Consider the following 24,490-nt stretch of genomic DNA (forward strand, 5'->3'; position numbering starts at 1 on the left):
CCTGCTAGCGGACCCGTTCGCAAAGCTCCCTGGTCACTTGCTCACTGCTTTATAAAGCCCCGGCGTTCCTGATAGCCCTGACCCGACTAAGGCTCAGCCAATGAACAGACACTTCTAGATTTCAAACCTTGTTTAGAAGCTCACAGCTTCCAACTGCCAGCAACAGCACATGGTCCTTCAAACAAACAAACAGATAGACAAACACAACTCAGCACACAGCAAGTAACCCTCAAACACAAACTACAGTCAGCCACTTACCCCAAGGGTCCCGTATTTGCTCTTCCTTCACCTGGAGAACTCCCTCTCAAAACTCCCTGTTAGCTTAACTAGTAATGGCAGATGTAGGTGTACATAGACCAGGTAGCCAACTCACAAACTGCAAATGCAGATGCCAAACTTCTTATAGAACATACCTCTCACAGAATGGCATGGTCTTTCTGGGTGATATGTGTTTAACCTTATGGGATAAGTATTTAATCTACTGAGCTACTGTGACTTTCTGTTCTTCTTTTAACTTTAACAACAAACTATTATTGTTTGTAAAATTATGAGTGTAAGCTTGGTAAAACTTTAGAATTCACTTTATACCCAGGGAGGCTCTCCCTCTGTTGCAACAATGAGGGACCAGGAAAACAAGAGGTTAATTAACTTAAAATTCCAACAGGTGAAAAGAAAAACCCAGCAGGGAATATCCTTCCACGTAGATTCTTTGTCTTCTTGTTCGCAGCCGGAAATGTTTTTCAAGGGTGGGGGACCTGAAACTATTAAAAAAGAGGGGCAAACACATAACCCCATACTGTAGATACAGCCTACAAGTAAGAAAAGGGGTTTTACCATTGCTGTAGGAACACCACCACCTCGAGCAACAGTAGCTCAATTGACAGAAGCATTCTGCTAGGGATTAAGTGGCATACCTATGATGTTCAGGGGTGTGGATTTTTCACATCCCTGAGTGCTGTAGATATGTTGATATAAACTTTAAGCGTAGACCAGGCCTAAGGCTCAAATCCAAGACCTCAACAGTGCCTGTCTGGGGAATTTTCAGTTGAGGAGCTCTCATGTAGGTTTTTCAGGCAGAGAAGTCAGACAGCATTGCAGTGAGACAGAACTGAGCTCTAGGGGAGATAGAGGGGGATATATGCTTAGGCATATATCAGTGTAGAACTCCTGAGATGAACTTTTCCTGGTAATTCCCTGTAGGATTCACTCTTGCCTGGCCAATGACATATTTAGCTGCGAGATGGCCATGAGGGATTTTTCATTCCTGATCTTCCTCTCATTCCTTCCCCATCCTCCCCTTCCTGTCCCCCATAATCCATATTATTCTCCCATAACTGAATTTCATCTCTGCTTTCTCTCTAACGTAGAAGAGCTGGAAGGGAAAGAAGTTAGACAAAAGAAAAATGAGAGCTGAGAACTAAAGCATAATGTGTCATTTCAGCTTTCCAGGTCAAAGAAAAATAGAAAGGAAATCAGTGGATCGGTGCTGATATACTAGCCTTGACTAACACATCTTTTACTTACTGCTTCTGGTAGGTGAAGCCATGCAATGTTTCTAATTGTGGCTGCTCAGTACGGTGAGAGAAAAGGTATTTATGACAAACAGCAATAGACATTAACTGAAAAGGTATCTGAAATGAGGAAAAAAACCAAATATTTGGTAAATGAAATTGCTTTAACTGAAATGTATTATTATTTATTTGCATTGCAGTAGTGCCTAGAAGATCCTACAGGTCCCATTATGCTAGCCACTTCACAAATATATAGTAACAGATAGCCCTTGCCCTGAAGAATTTACAATTTAAACAGATTACGTATACAGACAAAGGGCACAGAGAAGTAATGTGGCTTGCTAAAAGGTAACTTAGCCAGAAAATAGAAGAGCCAGGAACAGAAGAAAGGTCTCTTAGCTCTCAGACTAGTTCCATGTTCATTATATCATGCTGCCTCTTCACGATAATAGTTCTTTAATATTTTGATACATATTTGGAAGTGGGTATCAGTGAAGTAATTTGGACAGTCGGAAACCATCTTCATTTTTTCAAGGTAGGTAACAATGCCTAATGAATAGTGCTCATTTCTATCACTGAGGATAGTGATAAGAAAGGGACTTAACAGAACTATGGGTCTGATCCTGTGGCCCTTATTCAGACTAAGCTCCCATCGACTTCATGTTCATGCTCTACATTATCATCTTCCTAGAAGTATATTGTTTCTGTGTATATAAACACATATAGATGCTCACCCACACACTTCTCCAAGGTCCCTTCCTTTAGACCCAATTCACTTCTGTCCTCAGGGGCGGCTCCAGGCACCAGCGCAGCAAGCGCGTGCCTGGGGCAGCAAGCCACGGGGGACAGCGTGCTGGTCACTGTGAAGGCGGCAGTCAGGCCGCCTTCGGGACCGGGACCGGCAGATCACCTGCAGAAATGCCGCCGAATCCGCGTGACCGGCGGATCATCCGCAGAAACGCCGCTGAAGGCCGCCTGACTACCGTGCTTGGGGCAGCAAAAAACATAGAGCCGCCCCTGTCTGTCCTACACAATTTACATATTGTATTTTGTACTCTTCTATATTATTGACATCAAATATATAGAATTATTCAACTGAAGTTTTAGAAAAACGTTATTTATGCAGGAGAAATTCATCTCACATCTTTATAATACCCTACTAATAATTTTTTGGTGTTTCATAAATAAGCCTTGGCAGTTGAGAAGTATGATGTATATTATTTAGGAACAATGTTTAATATAAATACCTCAGTAATCACAATACACTGTCATTTCTCTGTTAAATTCAGAACATCCAACAATCAAACAGAAGTCTGAAAGCCCTTTAAAAATTTAATTAAATCTGTGGTTTATAATGTCTGATCTGGAAGAAATGAACTCTGAACTGAATAATTTTATTTGCACAGTTACACACAATCTGTTTTTCATGGAATGACAAACGGAATAATTCCAATCTATACATTGTTTGCTCTTATTAGGTAACCAGTAGGTTGCTATTCATTCATACCTATCTTTGGCCACTGCTTGAAATGAAGAAAACTCTTTCAAATAACAGAATGTTTTTGTTTGGCTGGCTGTTTTATTTGGCTAGAATAGAACATTATGTCATGCTATAGTGGCCCAGGGCTGTAGTATTGGGACACCAGCAAAGAAAGAGAAAACACAATAAAAGTAGAGAGAAAATCCTGTCTCTTTAATGCACACACCTTTCAGTGTGCAGCCACAGTGCCTGGTCTGCTCACAGAAAAGTAATACTAAGGCTTTCTCCAGTTTGGTTCAAAGGGATTTGTTAAGTGCCAGATCCAGGAAGGCTGGAGGTCTCCTGGCTTCCTTGCCTCCACAGATTAGGAGAAGGGGAAGAAGTACAGCTCTCTAGTTCCCCCAACGCCTTCAAGTCTCCTGGCTCTGTTCCTCCCTGGTCAGAGGAGAGAGAGAACACTCAGTTTTCCGTAAGAATGCCTAATCTATTATTTCCCCTTCCACACAAACCTTGATGGACCAAGGTGAGACTCTTCTGTTTCCAGCTGGCAGGCCAAGCAGCTTCTCAGGGAAGAACAGGCCTCCATTGGATAGAAGGGAGTTACCTCTTTCCCTGCCTTAGTGTGGGTTTTACATAAACCATCCCTCACCAGTAAAGGCCTCAACACACTAAGAAAAAACTCAGCATCCAGATCTCTCTTTCCCAAGCATGATTATAGAGGAAGTAGTAGGAAACTGGTTATAGCAACATTTAACTTCCACTGATATTTTTAAGAACCGTCCAACCCATCTTCAGGCCAAGCCAAGGCACAGAACTGTTGCAATGATGGACAATCTCCCAGGATGACTCACAACACTGAAAAATGTGATGCTTTTTAATCTTTCCTCTGTTTTTGCCACTGCCACTCATAAGGGATTGACCTCCTTATGGGACCTGACAGGAGTTTATAAAATGGCTCTAAATTGGCCTTTCTAACAAATCCCACAGAGTGCTATTGGGGAGCTAATCCTTCTCCCCAAAAGCTCTCATATGTGGAGTCCTGCAAGGCTCATACCTGTCACTGCTCTAATTTAAATTCTCTTTGAGACAATCATGAGCTGACATGGGCTATGATACCAGCAATATCCTGACGACATGCAGTTCTATATATATGCATTTTTCACCTTGCCCAGACAGCCCTATCTCCCAGCAATTTCAGTACATGGAGAGAATATGAGAGTGGAAGAAGAATGGCTGGGTCACACTGTACACAGTAAAGACTTAAAACAGGCTAGGAGGAAAAGGGAAGCATTTCCAAGAATTGGCAAACCACCACCAATTTGCCTTCAAACGAGGGCACACACTTCCCATAGACAAAATGGTGTTTATGGCCATGTTGCACTCATCACTGCCCTTGACAAATAGCTAGACACACCAAAAGCACCTTCCTCCAGCTGTCAGCTAACATGAAAAAACTTGACTCTTCTTTCCCTGCCAGTTGTGGTCCTGGAATGGGACTGCATAAGATGTTTGTGAAATTATTGCATCAGGTGCATCATGAGATGATCCATCTCCTAAATGATTCCAGCTGAAGAGAGCATATTAAACTGGAGTTCTGGAATCTGCACTGGATTTCCATTCACTAATAGTTCCACTTAGAGGTCATGATATTAATCTATAAAACCCTCAAATGAGTAGAAGCATATTATCTTAAGGACCATGTTACCTTAAGGAAATGCCATGGCAGCTGCAATCCTCTGACATAAATATGACTAACAAGTATAAATTCTAAGAAGAAAGAGATAAGGAACATTCTCCACAGGAAACAGGCAGAGTCTAAGGGCTTGTCTACACTTAGAAATTTTACAAAATATCTGTTATGAAATAATTTTTCTGGAATAGCAATTTTGGTAAATTTCCAAGTGTAGATAAGCCATAAACTGCCTTATTCAGATCATGCTGTAATGACTCACCTTTTTGCCAATACATGCCCCTCAGAAAGGAATGGGGCAGATGAAAAAAATCTGATATTATGCCCCCAAAAAAGAAGCTACAGGAAGTGCAACATGCAAAAATAATACAGGTTGAATTAAGAAACCGAGATCCAAGGTTGGCAGAGCTAAAAGAGTATAGGTGAAGGCGAGGAACTCTAGAGAGGCACCACACTCATTCTCAGAGAAATGGAAAGCATTATTCATTAGAGTTCCCTTCCAATAAATGAAGGAGAAATGTGATGGGCTTTGAGTAAAATTCTGTGCATCCCTCCTCATTCAAAGAGAAGGCTGCGCTGATGCAGAGGCGCTTAAAGTGGAGGGGGCAGAAATAAGGGGAAAGGAAGGTTACTTAGCAGAGTTCAAAAGATTCCTTGAATATTTGTATTACACATGAACTCAACTTCAAAACGGTTTCTTCTGCTCTAGCTATCTGTTCCCCTTAGAAGTCAGAACACTTTGAGTCCATTATGGTAATTATGTGCTAATTATCACAAGTTTATCTACCTGTAAAATGGGTACTATGCAGAAGTGTAGTGACCATTCATTATTTAATGCTTGTAAAGTTGAGATCATTAAAAAAAATGGAGCAGGAATATAAAGTATCATTATTGCATCATAAGAAATCATTGTGCAAATTATTATATTGTCAGGGAGGATATGAGTCACTAATAGCCATGCAAACTTGCTCAGGACAGAATTTGGCCTTGTGTGTTCAGGTTTAATAAGCAGTAAAAGCTAATTAATTCCATGTACATTAAAATATTGCTTATAATAAACACCTAAACAAGAAAACCAGCAGAATAATTCAAAAAACATTCAGAGAAACTGCTCAACACCTTTACAGAAGATACACAGGCAGAACTATTTCAAATTGAATATTGTTCAAATTTTTTCAGGAGGGACTGGCTTTCATCACAAATTTTTTAACTTATTGCTTTGGGGAATTAAGACAAAGTTAGTGATGACTATAACTTTCTATTAAGCAACTTTTCTTTTCAACTGTGCTCAGCCACTTATGAGCCAGAACATAACAGCTCAATCAAACCTTATTATATCAGTTTTACTTGACCCCCTCTGAAATGCACTGAGAAAATTCTGATATTACTGCAAGACTTAGAAAAACTTTTTTATAAATTGACTTTTTTTTTTTAACTAGAAAGAAGAAAATGGATCTTACCGTTTTAAGTTCACTTAATTTCTTTTGCCATATAGCGCGAGCGACAGGAATGTACTTTCTGTCAGTTACATAACAATTTGCCATAAGGATGTGGTGGAGTTCAATGTTGTGGCTCATAGCTTTAAGGACTTTTTCAACATGGTTTAGTGAAACTGTAGCCTCAGTTTGTATGCCACCACCTACAAGCTGCATGGTACAAGGTACTAATGCAATCTGCCCAGCACAGTATAGAACTTCTCCAATCTAGAAGAGAATAAGAAAAAAAAACAAGTTTGAATTTTTCTTTCCTTTTTCTAAGCATTCTCTTTCAGCACTTGCTGTTCTCTGTCATCAAAGAAGCACCTCTGACTTTGCCACAAATGGAGCAAATATGCCAACCTAAAGGTCATTTTCGACAGGGATTTAGTTACACTATAAAAGTATCATACTGTAATAAACTTTAACCAAAGAGTTAATACATGGATGGTCAAATGCGCATAATCTTCAAAGAATCAGCCATGAACTGATTAAATAAGTCTAGAAATATGTAAATTTAACCTTTCACAATGTCACAATATTTCTCTGCAATCACTGAAAGGGTTTGTGTCAAGTTAAAAATAAGTTGTTTACAGCCCAACAACTCAGGTACTCAGAAAAATGGATCATTTTACTTGTACAATTTATGGACAACAATATTTTTCATTATTTTAAGGCAATCATATCAAGGTAACCATTCCCTACAGTGTATTAACCTAACAGCTCTGTTTGACGTTACATTTTGCTATTGTTTCTACAACATGCCAATCCTCAAATATGCTGAACGGTTGGCTGCTTCTGCTTTCTCCAAGTACATTTGCACAATCTACAAAGTTTCCATGAGTTTAAACAGGTAGAGTTGTGGGGTACTGTATGTTATGGGTTTTTGTACATATATGCATGACGACTCTGGTTTGCTGCTGCTTACATTTTTTTATTTTATTTTTATTTCTTTAGATGTATACAAACACTACAAAGGCAACTATCCATAATACTCTTGGTGCCCTTGACATAACTTAAGTATCAATAAAAATAATATCCAGCTAACAGTGAGTTGTACAATTCACGATAAGCCACCACCAAGGAACAGGACACTGATGATTGCTGAAGAAGAATCTTACTGGAAACTATGGTGTTGGGTTTACCTTCCAGAAATCTAACTATAATGCCTGTTTGCTTCAAGAGCGAATTGTTTGCCAGATATACTTCTCATACAGGGTATCCGATCAACGTATGTTATTTTGTGGCTAAAGCGTAGCTACTTTGGGCTGCTTTTCACAAGCTTATTGGGCAAGACCTACCAGGTAAGACTCTCAAGACCTACATTCTCAACCACAGCTAACAGAGGAAACATTGGTTTCAACTGTTCAGACATCTTCAGGACTTATGAATTTAATGTAAACATCAAGATCCTTCATTCCCTTTTTCTTTATTTCTCTAAGGAGTCTATACAATTTCTGAGCAGTGAATGTTACTCCACATGACACAAAAACTAAGTACAGAAGTTGGATGTATAGTGGGATGTAAGCAGCTTTGAAACCAGTACAGGAAACATATTGCTGTAAGTAGAGAAAGATGGGGAAAAGCTCTGCTTCACTATGTAAAATGGATTGTGCAAGAATTCTTTATGAGAAATGTTGCAGAACTTTTTGTATAAACTGTATAAATTCCTCAGAATTAAGGCTAAGTAATAAAGAAATCTGTGTCCTGGAAGACATGGCAATCAAACCATGTGACAGACCCATATGCAACTCCAAATCTGTCCTCATAACTGTCTGTGTCTCACAAAAGACTCACACATGTAACTATTGGAAGAGTGTCTTACACAATTTGGCATACAAATTCTATGATTAGCAGCTGAAGAGGGGGAGGAGGCACAGAGGAAGCATAATAGACTAGCTGACACCCATCAAATGATCTTTTAAAACTGTATAAGATGTCTAAAATATTGTTTTGATAATGCTATATATAACCTCGAATTTTGAAAAAAGAAATGCAAGCAATATTTTGGTTAAAAAGAACAAATGGTCTTTTTTTTTTTTAAAGACTCTTCTATTTTAAAATATGTGCCACTGAACAAGGGAGTCCAGCCAGCTATCAAGAGGCATACTGACAAGATAGGAAGCAAATCCAGGAAGATATGATTCAGAGGGGCACAGGTTTATTTTTGGAAAAGAGGCCTTTGTTCTCACCTCTGCTAAATTAAATCTTTGGATAAAACAAAGCCTCCAGTGCAGGTAATTTGTAATCTTCTATAGAGAAATCTCCCCAGCACCAATTCTCCTTCCCCTGTTAGGCCCCTGGCTTTACATGCATCACCCATGTTAATTACTAGATAGACAGAAGAGCTGTTCAACCAGTTCATTTCCTCTATTCTTGAACAGATTGTTTGAGACATAATATGAATACTAATTAATGATAAAATATCTGTCAAGTGTTTTGAAATATGCACTAAGACAGCATTTTCTTAAAGTCTCCTGGATAGTTCCAATACAATTAGCCCTGCTGGTCATAAGCAGGGTCAAAACAAAACTCTAAGATTTGAGCAAAACTGGCAATACTTTTGGCTCAAATTCAGTGGGAATTGTGCAGAGATTAAAAAAAACACAACCACCTTTTTTTACCCCTCTGTTCTTAACATACTTGTTTGCATCTTAAGACATAATTAATAGAAAAACTGTATTCCCAAGATGCCACCATGTTATAAAAAGGCGAGAGCCCGTGGGGGGAAGAAGGAGAAGGAATCAAAACAAGGTCACAGATTATTAGCAACTATTTTGCAGAGGGACACAGCTTAAGTTAAAAGGGGAAGGGGAAGCACATCCCTCTCTTTCCCAATGGCTTGATCATGGCATACAACTATCAATAAACAAATAACCAACAAGGGCAAAGCAGCAAAGAACAAAGTGTGTTAGCAGGTTTCAGAGGGCTGTCTGTACAGTGTTTAAAATAGTATATAGAAAGGGGATAGCAAAGTAAAAACCCATCTAAAGCTGAGAAGACTCCATAATATCTCATTTGCAGTATTGAAATCATACAACAGGAGATGTCACAATGTATGATGGCAATCCTTGTGTTGTGAAAGTGCTGGGCAAAACCCTGCTAAAGCTTTGAAACCTCTATGACGACAACAGAAAATTTAACAGACTACAGTTTCACAGAATATCGAGTCCAGAGAAACAACATTATCAGTGGAAACAGAACTGCAATATAATTGTTATGCATTCACACACCAATGTCATCATTCCAGTTGCACTGTGAATTTTATTTCCATTGTAGTCCATTAAAGATCTGATAAACCAGCAAATGAAAGCACTCTCTGACTTAAGGCTTGTCCTTCTGTGCCAGATTCCGATCTCAGTTACATCAATCTACATCCAGAGTAACTCCACAGGAGTCAATGGGATTGATCTGGATTTAGATTTTCGGAAATGACATCACCGTGATTCTACAGATTCTTGCACCTTCTGTGTCACTTTATACCTGGTTCATATGTTCATTTTGCGTAGGTGTAAATGACTGCACAAAGTGCAAGGCAAAGGAGAAACAAGCCCCCAAAGTCTTTAGTTCTCCCTGTTATGGCTAAGAATGCCAACCTTTCACGTGGGTGAATTCTCTTATATATTCTAGCTGTGCTGCAACATCTAAGCACAATACAAGGCCAGATTATGGTACATTCTGCATGCTGGAGCAAAGGAGGTGTGAGGTACCATTTTACTTCCAGTTGCTGCCTACCCCTAACACTGCTCTCACTGGGAGAGGGAAAGTAGACTGCAGAGCTGAAATGTAACTCTCTTCTTTCTCCCCCCATCAAAATGAGCAGGAAGGAATGGCTGGGGTCTTGGTTCTGCCTCTCCAACATGCCAGGCAGTGTAGCTGCATTAGTGCATTAGATGGTGTATGCTGTGCCAGGTATAGATCCGGTACAGTGTGCTCTCACCACAGAGAAGCTCACAAATGGAGAGTGTCAAATTCCCCAGTGGGATACTTCTGAGGATCCACAACAATGCACTGCACCTTACTCTGGCTCATGGCAAATCTATGTCCACAAAGGGTGAGATATACAGAGACAAAAATATTTGTCACTTTAATTCAAACACAATATAATTGCACCTCCTTTATTTATTATTTCATAACAAATAGCTCATGTATAAAATTGAAGATTCCACTTAATAAAAAAGGTGAGAGAATAAGCCACAATGCATTATTTCACGTATTCAACTTTTTGAGCAGGGCATGCCGACTTTTAGCTGAAGTTAGACTCCTTTTCCACTAGCACAGACTCTAAATCAGTGCAATTAAGACCACTTTGCAATTTACACTCATGGTCTAATAAACCGTTACCAGTAACACGTTCAGAAGTGACCTGTATTACACAGGCCTCCAAGCACTAAATAAAACTTCCACAGTTATGTTCTAGTAAGTCCTGAGCCAAACGTAAAACAATGGATTGTTTGAAGACTGTCTTTCTTTGGGTTGTTCTAAAAGTCCTGCTTAGAATAACTTCCTTAGAATACCTTCACTGGCTAATCCTCATAGTGGCACTAGCATTGGAACACATTCTTTTTCTATGCTTGCAAAGAAATTGGAGTAGGAGAAGAGAGTTAATTAAAGGAAAATAACAGAGGGAAGTAAAGAAAAGAAAAGAAAAGAAAAGAAAAGAAAAGAAAAGAAAAGAAAGAAAGAAAGAAAGAAAGAAAGAAAGAAAGAAAGAAAGAAAGAAAGAAAGAAAGAAAGAAAGAAAGAAAGAAAGAAAGAAAGAAAGAAAGAAAGAAAGAAAGAAAGAAAGAAAGAAAGAAAGAAAGAAAGAAAGAAAGAAAGAAAGAAAGAAAATATATTTGAAATCATGCTAAATCTTGGTAATATTTTGTTCCATGTTCTGTCCCATGTAAATTGTTTATATAACTTGTAAGTACACTATAATATATATCTTTGTTTATATATGTATTTTAAATTCCCAGTGAACGTTTGATCATATTCACAAAAGCTGGAAGTTTTTTAAACAGACAATATTATAGGCACAATTGCAAACTATCCTGATAAAAAAGGAAAGATAGAAAAAATAGCAGCTCTATCAGGAGCTGTTTAATGACTTGAAAGTAAAAAAGAAATCCTACAAAAAGTGGAAACACGGACATATGCTAAGGAGGAATACAAAAGAGTGGCACAAGCATATAGGGACAAAATCAGAAAGGCCAAGACACAAAATGAGTTACACCCAGCAAGGGACATAAAAGGGAAAAAGAAGAGGTTCTATAAAAGTATTAGGAGCCAGAGAGAGAGAGAGAGAGAGGAACTACACTTTCCTTCACTAAGCAGGGAGGGAGAGCTAATAACCGATGACATCAAGAAGGCTGAGTTTAATGCTTATCTTGCATCAGTCTTCGCTAAAAAGATTAATGGTGATCAAATACTCAACACAATATTGACAACAAAGGGAAGAAACACAAGCCAAAATAGGGAAAGAACAGGTTAAAGAATATTTAGATAAGTAAGTCAGTAGGGCCTGATGAAATTTATCCTAGGGCACTTAATGCACTAGCTGAAGCAATCTCAGAACCATTAGCAATTATCTTTGAGAACTCATGGAGGACTGGCGATAAGGGCAAACACAGTACCTACCTTTAAAAAGAGGAACAAAGATGATCCAGGGAATTAAACCAGTCAGCCTGACTTTAATAATTTGTTCCAGTGTCTTTCCAGGTATCAAACAATTAATTTGTAAGCACCTTGAGAATAAACAGGGTGATGCATAATAGCCAACATGGATTTAGCAAGAACAAATCATGCCAAACCAACCCAATTTCCTTAAAAAATGGAGAAAATCAGGAGTGTCATATGTAAGACATGGGAGGTAATAGTCCTGCTCTATTTGGCACTGGTGAGGCCTCTGCTGCAGTACTGTGTCTAATCCTGGGGAGCCACACTTTAAGAAAGATGTGGACAAACCGGGGGGAGTCCAGAGAAAAGCAAAACTGATAAAAGATTTAGAAAACCACACCGATGAGGAAATGTTATAAAAGCTGGGAATATTTAATCTTCAGGAAAGAAGACTGAGGAGGGATCTTATAACAGTCTTAAAAGAGCTCAATTTGTTTATCTTAACAAAGAGGAGGTTAAGGGGTGACTTGATTACAGTATGTAAGTAGCTACATGGGAACAAATATTTAATAATGGATTCTTCAATCTAGCAGTGGAAATTGGCTGGAAATTGAAGACAGACAAACTCAGAGTGGAAATAGGGTGTAAATTTTTAACTGTGAGAACAACTTACCAAGAGCAGTGATCAATTTTTAAATAAAGATTGGATGTTTTTCTAAAAGAAATGTCCTAGGAATTATTTTGGGGAAGCTCTATATGGCCTGTGTTATACAGGAAGTCAGACTAGATGATCACAATAGTGCCTTCTGGCCTTGGAATCTATGAATATGTTAAGGGCTGTTATAAAGAGGATAGTGATCAATTGTTTTTCATGTCCACTGAAGGTAGGACAAGAAGTAATGGACTTAATTTGCAGCAATGGAGATTTAAAAGGTTAGATATTAGGAAAAACTTTCTAACATCAGGGTAGCTAAGTTCTGGAATAGGCTTCCAAGGGAGATGGTGGAATCACCATCATCGGAGATTTTAAAGGACAGGTTAGACACACCCCATTAGAGATGGTCTAGGTTTACTTGGTCCTGCCTCAGTGCTGGGGGCTGGACTTGATGATCTCTTGAGGTCCCTTTCAGCTTTATATTTCTATCATTCTGTGAACTTAAACATAATAAAAATTACACATCCAGAAACTATTCCAGAAAATGAAGTGCTAATGGGGCTAAATGGGTGCCACTAATGTAGCTGACGCTTACAGATGGGGGGAACTCCTTCTTATCAGGAATAATTGAGAGTGTTATTTAGAACAGAATAATTAAACCTTTGGACAAATATAAACTATTAAGGTCAAATCAAGCTGATTTCTAAAGAGAAATCATGCTTTCCATGCCATTTCATCACACATCATGCGGCTGGTTCAGTTAACTTTAAGATCAAAGACATAAGATAACACAGGAAACTAATAATTTTATTTACATTGTCTTCAGTTTAGCTATCTTTGCTATAATGAAATACTGGCTAATTACCTTATGTGAATGAATGCAACTAGTTTACCTGTGTATGCATAAGAAATAGAGGATAAGCTTCAAAGCAATGGTCCACAGACAATCTGCACTGCCTATTTTTCCTCGGGGGAAAGTCCTGCTGTGTTAAGAGGCTTGTCATCTTATTAGAGAAATATAAAGGAAAGCCCTGGACCCGATCCTGCCACGTCAAGTCTGCTTAAACTTTGAACACAGGAAGTATAAGTCGTAAGATGGAGATCCTTAAAATAATGACTTGGAATAACCTGGAAAATGCTTTCAAAGACTAACAGACTTTACATCTAAGCTGCCTTTGGATTCTGACCTGTTGGGATGACAGACTTTTACAAGTGAGCAGTTTATACATCTCTGCTATGAAACTGACCTAAGGACTCTATGCATTTGTATGCATATTGATCTTTTAACCATTTTTAACTCTCCTCTTCCTTTTTCCTTTTATTATTAAGCCTTTCGTTTTAGTTACTAAAGGACTGGGATCAGTGTGATTATTGGCTAAGATCTGAGACTCATATTGACGTGGGGATAAGTGTCCTGTCCTTTGGGATTGGTGAACCTCACATATGGTGAATCAGGTTTTCAATACTCCTGACTATATTAGACTTGGCTGTCTAGATGGGAATCGAGGGCTGGAATGCTTACACGAGATTGTATTTGGCTTCTAGTTAACCATTATGGTGTCACAGAAGCTGTTTTGTTACTGGCTTGGTGAATCTAATTACAGAATGAATCACCAGTTTTTGGGATTGCCTGCTCTATTCCTTGCAGTCTGTCTTGAGCGTAGCATTCTCAGTGTGGCCCATCCAGGCCTCTGGTCACAGTATTACAACCACACCTGTATCCCACAAATCAGTTCAGAGTGAGATTAGTACATAGTCTACTCACTGGAGAGGCCCTGAAGTGGGTTTCCCCTCTCCTCTCCTTTGTACAGGGAAAGGTGGGCACCTTTGATGACCCTAATCAAGAACATTCTACAGAAGCTGCTCTCCATGCCTCCCCACCCAACCAGGGTCCAAGGTGTGCAGCCAAACATGCAGCAGATTCAATGGTCTGGCTGCAGACACCCACTGGAATGAGGCCATGCAGTGACACCACTTCAGGTAGAGGCTCAATGATTCTATCAAAGATGTAACTGCCTGGGTAGAACATCCATCTAGCCTAGGAGCTTTAATTCAACTTTGCATTAGGACTGATGATAAGCCAATGGAGCAAGCTCAAGAAAAAACAGCACACTGCCTGATCCCAGCCTGCCAGAACTCTTCTGTCTTCTGTGGTTCCAGTTATCTGACCAGACCCTGAACTTATGCAGTTGATCCAGGCCAGTCCCACCTTTCTGTGGACAAAAAGAACCACTGACGGGCACTGGGGTTGTGCCCATATTGAGGGATGCCAGGGAACACTGTAGCAGGGTGCCAGGCCAAGGTCTGGTCCAGCCCTGGGTCAGGAAATGCTAGAGCCCAACCCCATTACTGGGTGAGGGGGGGTAAGGTTGGGTTGGTGCTTTACTCCTCCCCACAGCGAATCAGGCTGCCACCTATCCAGCCAAATCTTGGTAACCCCAACCACCACATTACCCAACTCCATCTCCCTTTTTGACTCCAGCAGTCTACCGTGCTAAACTTCACTTACAAGATATCTGTTAAGGGGTATTGAATTCCCATCCTCCACAAGGACTTCCCTGAGCTTGTCAAGGCTATTGACGGATTACTACTCTCTTCAGGCCCCATCACACATCAAACAGTCCCCTTGGAGGTCATTACTTTGGCAATCTTGTAGTTTTGGGTCAAATGCACTCTGCATTTGCTGCTTATCATTGGTGTCCCCTGGATCATCACTCAGGAGCAGTGAATCAGCTGGTATTCTCAATCTATACTCTTCTGCTTCCTGTGGTGCCGACAAACTTGTCTTCCCAGCTCCAACAAACAGACATTTGCATTCTGTGGCACACTCCAGCCACTGAAGGACCCAGAATCACAATCTGAAGATTTTTCAGTAGTGTCTGGAATTCCTGTCAAGTACCAAGAATATGCCAAGGTATTCGACAAACAGAAAGCGAACGCTCTACCTCCTCACAGCAGTTACAATTGCCCAATAGATGTTCAACCAAGAATAGAGATTCCTTTTGGACACATTTATGCCCTATCTAAACCTGAGTTGCATGCCTCTGGGGGTACGTCAAGGGAAATCTTGATTTCTCCAGCATGAGCACCTATCTTCTTTGTGGCAAGGAGGACGCATCCGTCTGACCTTGCATTGATTATCAAGCCTTAAATAAGATCGCCATCCACAATCCATACCTACTTCCTCTGATAATCAAACTCCTGGAAATAATCTATTTGGCTTGGGTTTTTACAATGCTAGACCTGCGTGGAGCATACAACTTGGTCAGAATCTGGTAGGGATATGAATGGAAGACAGCATTTCAGACTAGATATGGCAATTTCAAATACCTGGCCCTGTTGTTTGGTCTGTGTAAAGCCCCTGCTACCTTCCAGCATTTCATGAATGACTATTTCAGAGAAATCCTCGACAAATTCATGATCATCTAACTTAGACAATATTCTCATTTTTTCAGAGAATCTAAAACTCCCTGACCACCAAGTGAGCACTGTTCTTGACTAACTTTGCCAAAATCAACTTTATGTGAAAACTGAGAAATGTGAATTTGTTAAAGACACCATGCAGTTTCTGGGCTATTTTATCTCCCTAGCGAAACTTGCCATGGACCCTGCAACACTACAGTGATCACCAAGTGGAAAGTGCCCTCAAATATATGCATGGTACACTAAATGGGGAGGGCTGTGAGTTAATACAGAGAATTCTTTCCCAGGTATCTGCCTGGTGGGTCTTGCTTACATGTTCAGGTTCTAACTGTTCGCCATATTTGGGGTCAGGAAGGAATTTCTCCCCAGTTCAGACTGGCAGAGACCCTGGGTTTTTTCCGTCTTCTTCTGCAATATGGAGCACGGGTCACTTGCAGGTTTAAACTAGAGTAAATGGTGAATTCTCTGTAACGAAGTCTTAGAACCATGATTTGAGGATTTCAGTAACTCAGCCAGAGGTTAGGTGTCTGTTACAGGAGTGGGTGGATGAGGTTCTCTGGCCTGCAATGTGCAGGCAGTCAGACTAGATGATCACAATGGTCCCTTCTGACCTTAAAGTCCATGAGTTCCTCAGGTTCACAAATTTTTACCAGCGACTCATCCAAGGATTCTCTAAACTGGTAGCTTCTATAACATCCCTCCTCCAGAAGGACTAAGTTCACCTGGTCAACTGACATGCAGATGGCGTCTGAATGCTTGAAAAAGGTGTTTATTTGTGCCTCTTTTTGAACCATCTGGACCCCACAGAATCATACAAACAATAGGAGGAACTAACTAATTGAGGCCCAGATCCTACAGTTAAACAGTTACACCCATACTTAACTTTTATCTGGGAGCATTTGCAAGATCTGGCCCTGACTGGCTATCCAGGGGAAAAAGGAAAGTAACACAAAGTGCTATCCAATGTATAAAGTAAGCAAAATATGGGAAAGATGGTTTTTTGCTCTATTTTTTTTCCAATTATAGTAATCTTAGGTGCTCTTTGTAACAACAGCGTTCAGATACATTCAGACATGGAGACAGACACATGCTGGAGGTGAATGCATGGCTGCGCAGATGGAGGGCTTCGGCTTCCTTGGCCGTGGGATGCCGTTCAGAGAAGGACTGCTGAGCGGAGATGGGGTCCACCTATCAAAGAAGGGAAGAGTATCTTTGAATACAGAGTGGAAGTTCATTAGATTTCCCCTCTGTATTCCCTCTTGTCTTTACTTTGTCCCTGCTGTGGTTGTCCTGCCTTTCCCTCCCCCCGATTCCAACCCAGGTCTCCATGTTTTGGACTTGCCTGTGGGCTTTTGTCTCCTCCCACACTGAATCTAGTTTAATGCCTGCCTCACTATGACTATATACTAATGCAAAAAGTATGGGGAACAAACAGGAAGTAGTAGAAATACTGAATAGTGAATAATCACAATTATGACATAATCGGCATCACAGAAACTTGGTGGAATAATTCACATGACTGGAAGATTGATATAAAAGGGTACAGATTTTTCAGGAAGAACAGGCAAGATAAAAGGGAGGAGGTGTTGCCTTGCATATCAAAGATGTATACAGTTGAACTGTGGATGAGATAGAAATGGGAGGCAGATATTTGAAAGTCTGTGGGTAAGCATTGTCGGAGAAAAACTCAGTTCTCGCTTTTTGTTTGGGTGCAGCAAAATCAAATACTTTATTATTTCTCCAGTAATTACAATGGAGGGAGAGAGTGCCATAGGACACAGGGTCACCCCAGTCCCGGACAGGTCTCTCAACTGGTAAACAATTACAGCAAGCTTTATACCTTTGTTACAGACAATTTCTAGCAATAATACAGACGGTAAAAAGCAACAAATACAATTTGTTTATACATAAGCTTTTCTGCTAGCTTATTTGTCTCACTCCTAAGAAAAAGCAAGACTGCATATTCAGTTATCTGAATTGCAAGGTCGTAATAACTTTTCACACAGTTCACTCTGTCTCACATTATCTTGCTTCTACAAATCTCACGTCATTAGGGTCACAGCTAGCCTAACTCATGCTAACTAACTAACATGCATTAAGATCCCTTCAAATCCTTGTTAATTATTTCCTGGCTTCCACAGCATAAAAGTTAAAAAAAAAAAACAAGGGTGATGTAATGGTAAGTGTCAGCTATAGACCACCAAATCCGGAAGAGGTGGATGAGGCTTTTTTTAGAAAAAAAACTAGCAAAATCATCTAAACCACAGGACTTGGTGGCAATGGGGGACTTCATCTGTCTGTTGGGAAAACAGTACAGCAGGGCACAGATTATCCAACAAGTTCTTGAAATGCATTGGAGACAACTTTTTTATTACAGAAGGTGAAGAAAGCAACTAGGAGAAAGGCTATTCTAGATTTGATTCTGAGGAACATGGAGGAACTGGTTCAGAATCTGAAAGTGGAAGTGATCACGAAATGACAGAGTTCATGATTCTAAGGTATGGTAAGAGGGAAAACAGCAGAATAACGACTGTAGATACCAAGAAAGCAGACTTTGGCAAACTCAGAAAATTGGTAGGCAAGATCCCGTGGGAAGTAAGTGTAAGGGAAAAAGAGTTCAGGAGTGTGGGCAGTTTTTCAAGGAGACATTATTAACAGCACAAGTGCAAATTATCCCAATACATATGAACAATACAAAATATGGTAAGAGATGACCGCAGCTTAACCAGGAGATCTTCAATGACCTAAAACTCAAAAGAGAGTCCTACAAGAAGGGGGAAACTATGTCTAACACACAACACAAGCATGTAGGGACAAAATTAGAAAGTCCAAGGCACAAAACAAATTTAAACTAGCTAGGGACATAAAAGGTAACAAGAAAACATTTTATAAGTATTAGATGCAAGAGCAAGGACAGAGTAGGGCAATTACACACTGAGAAGGGAAAAACAATAACAGAAAATGCAGCAATGGCCAAAGTGTTAAACATTTTTTTTGTTTCAGTTCTCACTAAAAAGTGTGATAGACACAGGCTAGTTGGGAACAGCAGAGTAGTAGAAGGGAGATATATACTGGCCCCTGGATAAGCAGTTTTCTGTTCCCTGAGTGACCAGAGCAGGGGCTGCTCCAGGCTAATGAGAACACCTGACTCCAATTAACCTGCTAAGAGTCAGGTGAGACTGTTAAGCACCTGACTCTAATTAAGGCCCCTCTGATGCTATAAAAAGGGTTCACTCCAGTCAGGCCGGGGGAGAGGAAGTACATGAAAGAAACTGGGAGCAAGAGGTGTGCAAGAAGCTGAGAGTGAGTAGGCATACTGCTGGAGGACTAAGAAGTACAAGTATTATCGGACATCAGGAGGAAGGTCTGGTGGTGAAGACAAAGAACGTGTTGGGAGGAGGCTATGAAGAAGTAGCCCAGGGAGTTGTAGCTGTCGTGCAACTGTACCAGGAGGCACTCTAGACAGCTGCCGTCCATAGGGCTGGAACCCGGAGTAGAGGGCAGGCCCATGTTCCCCCCAAAACCTCCCAGCTCCTGGTCAAACACAGGAGGAATTGACCTGGACTGTGTCTTCTACCAGAGGGGAAGGTCTCTGGGCTGTTTCAAGACCCACAGGGTGAATCTGTGAGGCGAGCAAATCTGCCAATAAGTGCAGGACCCAACAAGGTAGAGGAGGAACTTTGTCACAAAAGTTAGCTGTGATTGAACGCCTAACATCATGAACATCAGTGTTAATGGGTTAAGTCTTAAGATATGAGACTAAAATAGAAAAATAAGTTAAGAATTACTTAGAAAGAGAGATATTTTCGAGTCAGCAGGGCCTGATGAAATACATCCTAGAATACTTAAGAAACTGGCTTAAAAGATTTCTGAGCCATTAACAATTATCTTTGAGAACTCACGGAGGACGGGAGAGAGATCCTAGAGGTCTAGAAAAGGGCAAATATAGTACCTATCTACAAAAGAGGGAATAAAGACAATCCAGGGAATTATAGACCAGTCAGTTTAACTTCAGTACCCAGAAAGACAAATAATCATTCAATTTGTAAGCACCTAGAAGATAACAGGGTGATAACCAACAGTCAACATGGATTTATCAAGAACAAATCATGTAAAACCAACCTAATATCCTTCTCTGACAGGGTAACAAGCCTTGTGGACAGGGAGGAAGCAGTAGAAGTTATATATCTCGACTTTAGTAAGGCTTTTGATACTGTCTCATAAGACCTCATAAACAAACTAGAGAAATATAGCCTACATGGAACTACTATAAGGTGGGTGCACAACTGGCTGGAAAAGCATACTCAAAGAGTAGTTATCAATGGTTCAGAATGAAGTTGGAAGGGCATATCGAGTGGAATCCCTCAGGGATCTGTCCTGGGCCTGGTTCTAGTCAATATCTTCATAAATGATTTGGATAATAACATAGAGAGTACAATTATAAAGTGTGTGTATGATACTGTGACAGGTTGGATCACAGAAACCCCCTTGGGGCTGCCAACTGATGTGCCAAGACTACTTCTGCCCCTGCTTTCTTGCCCTGGCAGCTTAGGACTTCAGTGCCTTGCCTGGTTTGAGCCACACCCACTAGCCTGCTGCAAACCCAGACCCAGGGTCTGAACCATGTCCCCTAACAGCTGTAGGCATAACTGAAAGCAACTTACAGAAGTGTTCTTGTCTTTAACACTCAGATGTCCAACTCCCAATGGGGTCCAAATCCCAAATAAATCCCTTTTCCCCTGTATAAAGCTTATAGAGGGTTCGCCCTCTGTAACACTGATAGAGAGATATGCACAACTGTTTGTCCCCTTCCACTCCCACAGGTATTAATACATACTCTGGGTTAATTAATAAGTAAAAAGTGATTTTATTAAATACAAAAAGTAGGATTTAAGTGGTTTCAAGTAGTAACAGACAGAATAAAGTGAATTACCAAGTAAAATAAAATAGAACACGCAAGTCTATGTCTAAGAAACTGAATACAAATAAAACCTCACCAGTTCCAGTAAGCTTCCTTTTACAGACTAGTCTCCTACTAGTCTAGGTTCAGCAATCACTCACACTCCCTGTAGTTACTGTCTTTTGTTCCAGTTTCTTTCAGGTATCCTTGGGGGGTGGAGAGGCTCTCTCTTTAGCCAGCTGAAGACAAAATGGAGAGGTCTCCCAGGGGTTTAAGTAGACTCTTGTGGGTGGAGACCCTCTCCTCTCTTCTATGCAAAGTCCAGCTCCAAGATGGAGTTTTGGAGTCACATGGACAAGCCACATGTCCATGCATGACTCAGTTTTTACCAGCCAAGTCACATTCCTGTGAAAGCTCAGATGTGGATTGGCATCTTCAAGTTCATTGCTGGCTTAAGTAGTTTTTGATTGGGCACTTAATTTGCACTTTTCTCAAGAAGCTGACCAAATGCTCTACTAGGCTAGTTAAAATCAAGCCAGTACACAGCCAACATTCATAACTTCAAATACAAAAATGATACATGCATACAAATAGGATGAATACATTCAGTAGATCATAACCTTTACATAGATATGTTACATGGCATATGTAGCCTAAATATACATTCCAGTTATGTCACATATACAATAATAAGCATATTTCATAAAGCCTTATAGGGGGCACCATCACAGATACCAAGCTGGAAAGGGTAGCAAGCGCTTTGGAGGATGGGATTAGAATTCAAAATGAACTTGACAAACTGGAGAAATGGTCTGAAATAAATAGGATGAAATTCAATAAGGACAAGTGCAAAGTACTCCACTTAGAAAGGAACAATCAATTGCACAAATAGAAAATGGGGAAATGACTGCCTAGGAAGGAGTACTGTAGAAAAAGATCTGGGAGTTACAGTGGATCACAACTAAATATGAGTGAAAAATGTAATACTGTTGCAAAAAAAAGCAAACATCATTCTGGGATGTATTAGCAGGAGTGTTATAAGCAAGACACTGAAGTAATTCTTCCACTCTACTCAGCACTGATGAAGTCTCAACTGTATTGTCTAGTGCTTGGCATAACACTTCAGGAAAGCTGTGGAAAAACTAGAGAAAGTCCAAAGGAAAGCTTAAAAAATGATTAAAGGTCTAGAAAATATGACCTACGTGGACAGATGGAAAAAATGGCTTGTTATGTCTGGAGCACAGGGGACATCATAACAGTCTTCAAGTATGTAAAAAGTTGTTATAAAGAGGAGGGTGATAAATTGTTCCCCTTAACCACTGAGGACAGGACAAGAGGTAATGGACTCAAATTGCAGTAAGGGAGATTTAGATTTAACATTAGGAAACGTTCCTAATGATAAGGGTTGGTAAGCACTGAAACAAATTACATAGGAACAGGTTAGACAGAAACCTGTCAGGGATGATCTACATAATATTTAGTCCTGCCTCAATGCAGGTGACTGAACTAGATGACCTATTGAGGTCCCTTCTGGTCCTACATTTTTATTAATGGACTCATTACATCTCTCTCATTGCTAAGGAGAGTCTTCGGATGTAATACTAGTTAGTCATCAGTATCACTGCTTGTGGTTTGACTAGTTAAAGCCCCAAGATCATTCCTGGACTTGGGTGGCTAACAAAATAACATGCCATGACTGTATCAGAATACAGAATATGTGCATTACAGAGTACATATGCTGTTAAAGTTTAATTATTTTATTTAAATGTGCTATTAAAAGTTTCAAATGATATATTGGTATCTGAACAAGAATTTTTGAAATTTTCTAAGGGAGATATTTCATCCACTCACATAAAAGTATTTATGTTGGTAATAATATACTAATTGCCCAGCAGGAACAAACACCTGTTTCCTACGACTGAATGGAGTCAATACATAATAAACTAAATCTTTGTTGTAAATGCAGTCTGGTGTCTGAGTGACTGTTGCCCTTTACGAGGTCACAGTGCACAAAAGATTCAGTGACCTCCCTGACCTAACAGTCAAATAACCTACCATTATGGTCAGTAAATGTAAATAAGCACAACTGACAATGTGCTAATTGGCTGCCCCTGGTCAGCCAAGTGTACCTCTGACCTTAATGAGGACCTAAATCAATTAATACTGCAGGCAATAAAAACCTCTTGCTGATTAAGTTAGATAGAAATCATCTTTTCTAACAGGATTAAAGCTGTAAGGTGGTGAACTTTTAATTTAATATATGATAATCCCTTCTTCCTAGGGCCCTCTTATTTAGCTAATGATGGTGAAATTGCTTTCTGTAATGTGGAATCTTTGATTCAGCTATCCAGAGTGAATAAGGCTTTTTTTTAAAAAAAGGTACCATTTAAACAATAACATGAAAACATTTTCAGTATATAACGTGCATTTGAATTCTATATGACTCACTCAATTTTAACATGTTATGATTTTCAAGTAGAAACATACATTCTCTTTCTTGAACTAGCACATATTTCATTTTAAAATTCTGTGCAAATATATTAATGGATTGATAGCCATTTAATTCAAGTTTCCTTTCTGAGAAATGGCTACAATAACAGTAGTTGGAAAACAAAGGATTTATTTTAATTGAAAAATGGAAGATCTAATGGTCATTATCCACTCCTACTACAAAAGCCCCAAGACAAATATAAGAACATGCATATTACTTAAAAATATCATAATCTAAATTCTAGAACTGTCCTTTAAATAAAAAAGGAATTGTTTTCCTGGCTAAGCTTGTAGAAGTACAGTTAATTACATTAGTGTCCATTAGTGCTGTCTCCATTACAGACATGCAGTTTTCAGAGGTTTATGACACAGCTTCAGAACATTGGCATCTGGCTGAAACCTGCCACATCTAATTTTGAGCTGGAATTTTATACGTGTATTTCAAAGTAATAGATATTTGGCCACGTATGTTACAGGAACAGAAACACTACCTTCTTTGCATTCTCCCCCAGTACCAAAGTTTATTTTCTTGAATTGATTCACATTTTACTTCTTCAGATTGCATATCTGTGGGGTTTTAGTCCATTATGTAGAGCAGATTAGACACTTTTGATATTAAAGTGAAATAAGAAAATTCAGCTTTATATATGCAATAACTATGTTCTATACATTTTTACTACAGTTTCATAAAATTTAAATGTGCCTTACCATTAATACATATTTATAGCACATATTGTAGTGACTCTATAAATACAGCTAAACATATTTCGTATATTTCAATTAATAAATATACAAATTCCTATTCATAATGAGGAATATATACTGTTATCAATTGCCAGCTGGAGCAGAAAGAAGCATATTGTGTATACACAGTAACACAAATCTGGTAAATCTTACCACAATTATTGACTTGACAATAGGTCTGAAGAACCAGATACCTAACAGCATCATGCATGCCAAATCCACTTTAATAAAAAAATTACGCTCTCCTTCCACTCCCCTCCACCACTAACCACGCAATCAAACAGCACAACAAAATTCGGAACCTATTTATTGTTTTGAGCTCCAAATAACAGGCAGCCTTACATATGGGGCTTCATGCTGGCAAAAATCCCACACACTTCAATGAGAATGCAACAAAAGTAAACTATCAGGCCAAAATGTTCGAGAGAGAATAAGGTCAGTATTTCAGCTTCAGTTCTGAATTTTATTACTTATGCATGGTTAAATCAGACCAGTATATTGTTTGCATATATAATGTTTGG

The 24,490-nt window shown here is 39.5% G+C and overlaps 1 protein-coding gene across 7 annotated transcripts in view; it reads right to left on the minus strand.

The window, feature by feature from the left end:
* Positions 1-24,490, minus strand: part of DPH6 (diphthamine biosynthesis 6) — a 403,785-nt gene that overhangs the window by 98,154 nt on the left and 281,141 nt on the right. For 5 of the 7 annotated variants that reach the window (XM_045016405.1, XM_045016404.1, XM_045016406.1 and 2 more), the window contains exon 13: positions 6,142-6,384. In XM_045016405.1, the coding sequence (XP_044872340.1) occupies positions 6,142-6,384 (243 nt within the window). Of the gene's footprint in view, positions 1-2,861; positions 3,427-6,141; positions 6,385-16,953; positions 17,024-24,490 lie in introns of those variants that run through there. The other 2 variants (XM_045016408.1, XM_045016410.1) reach the window with 2 other exon arrangements.

Source organism: Mauremys mutica, chromosome 4 (assembly GCF_020497125.1).
Source record: "Mauremys mutica isolate MM-2020 ecotype Southern chromosome 4, ASM2049712v1, whole genome shotgun sequence".
Taxonomy (NCBI): domain Eukaryota; kingdom Metazoa; phylum Chordata; order Testudines; family Geoemydidae; genus Mauremys; species Mauremys mutica.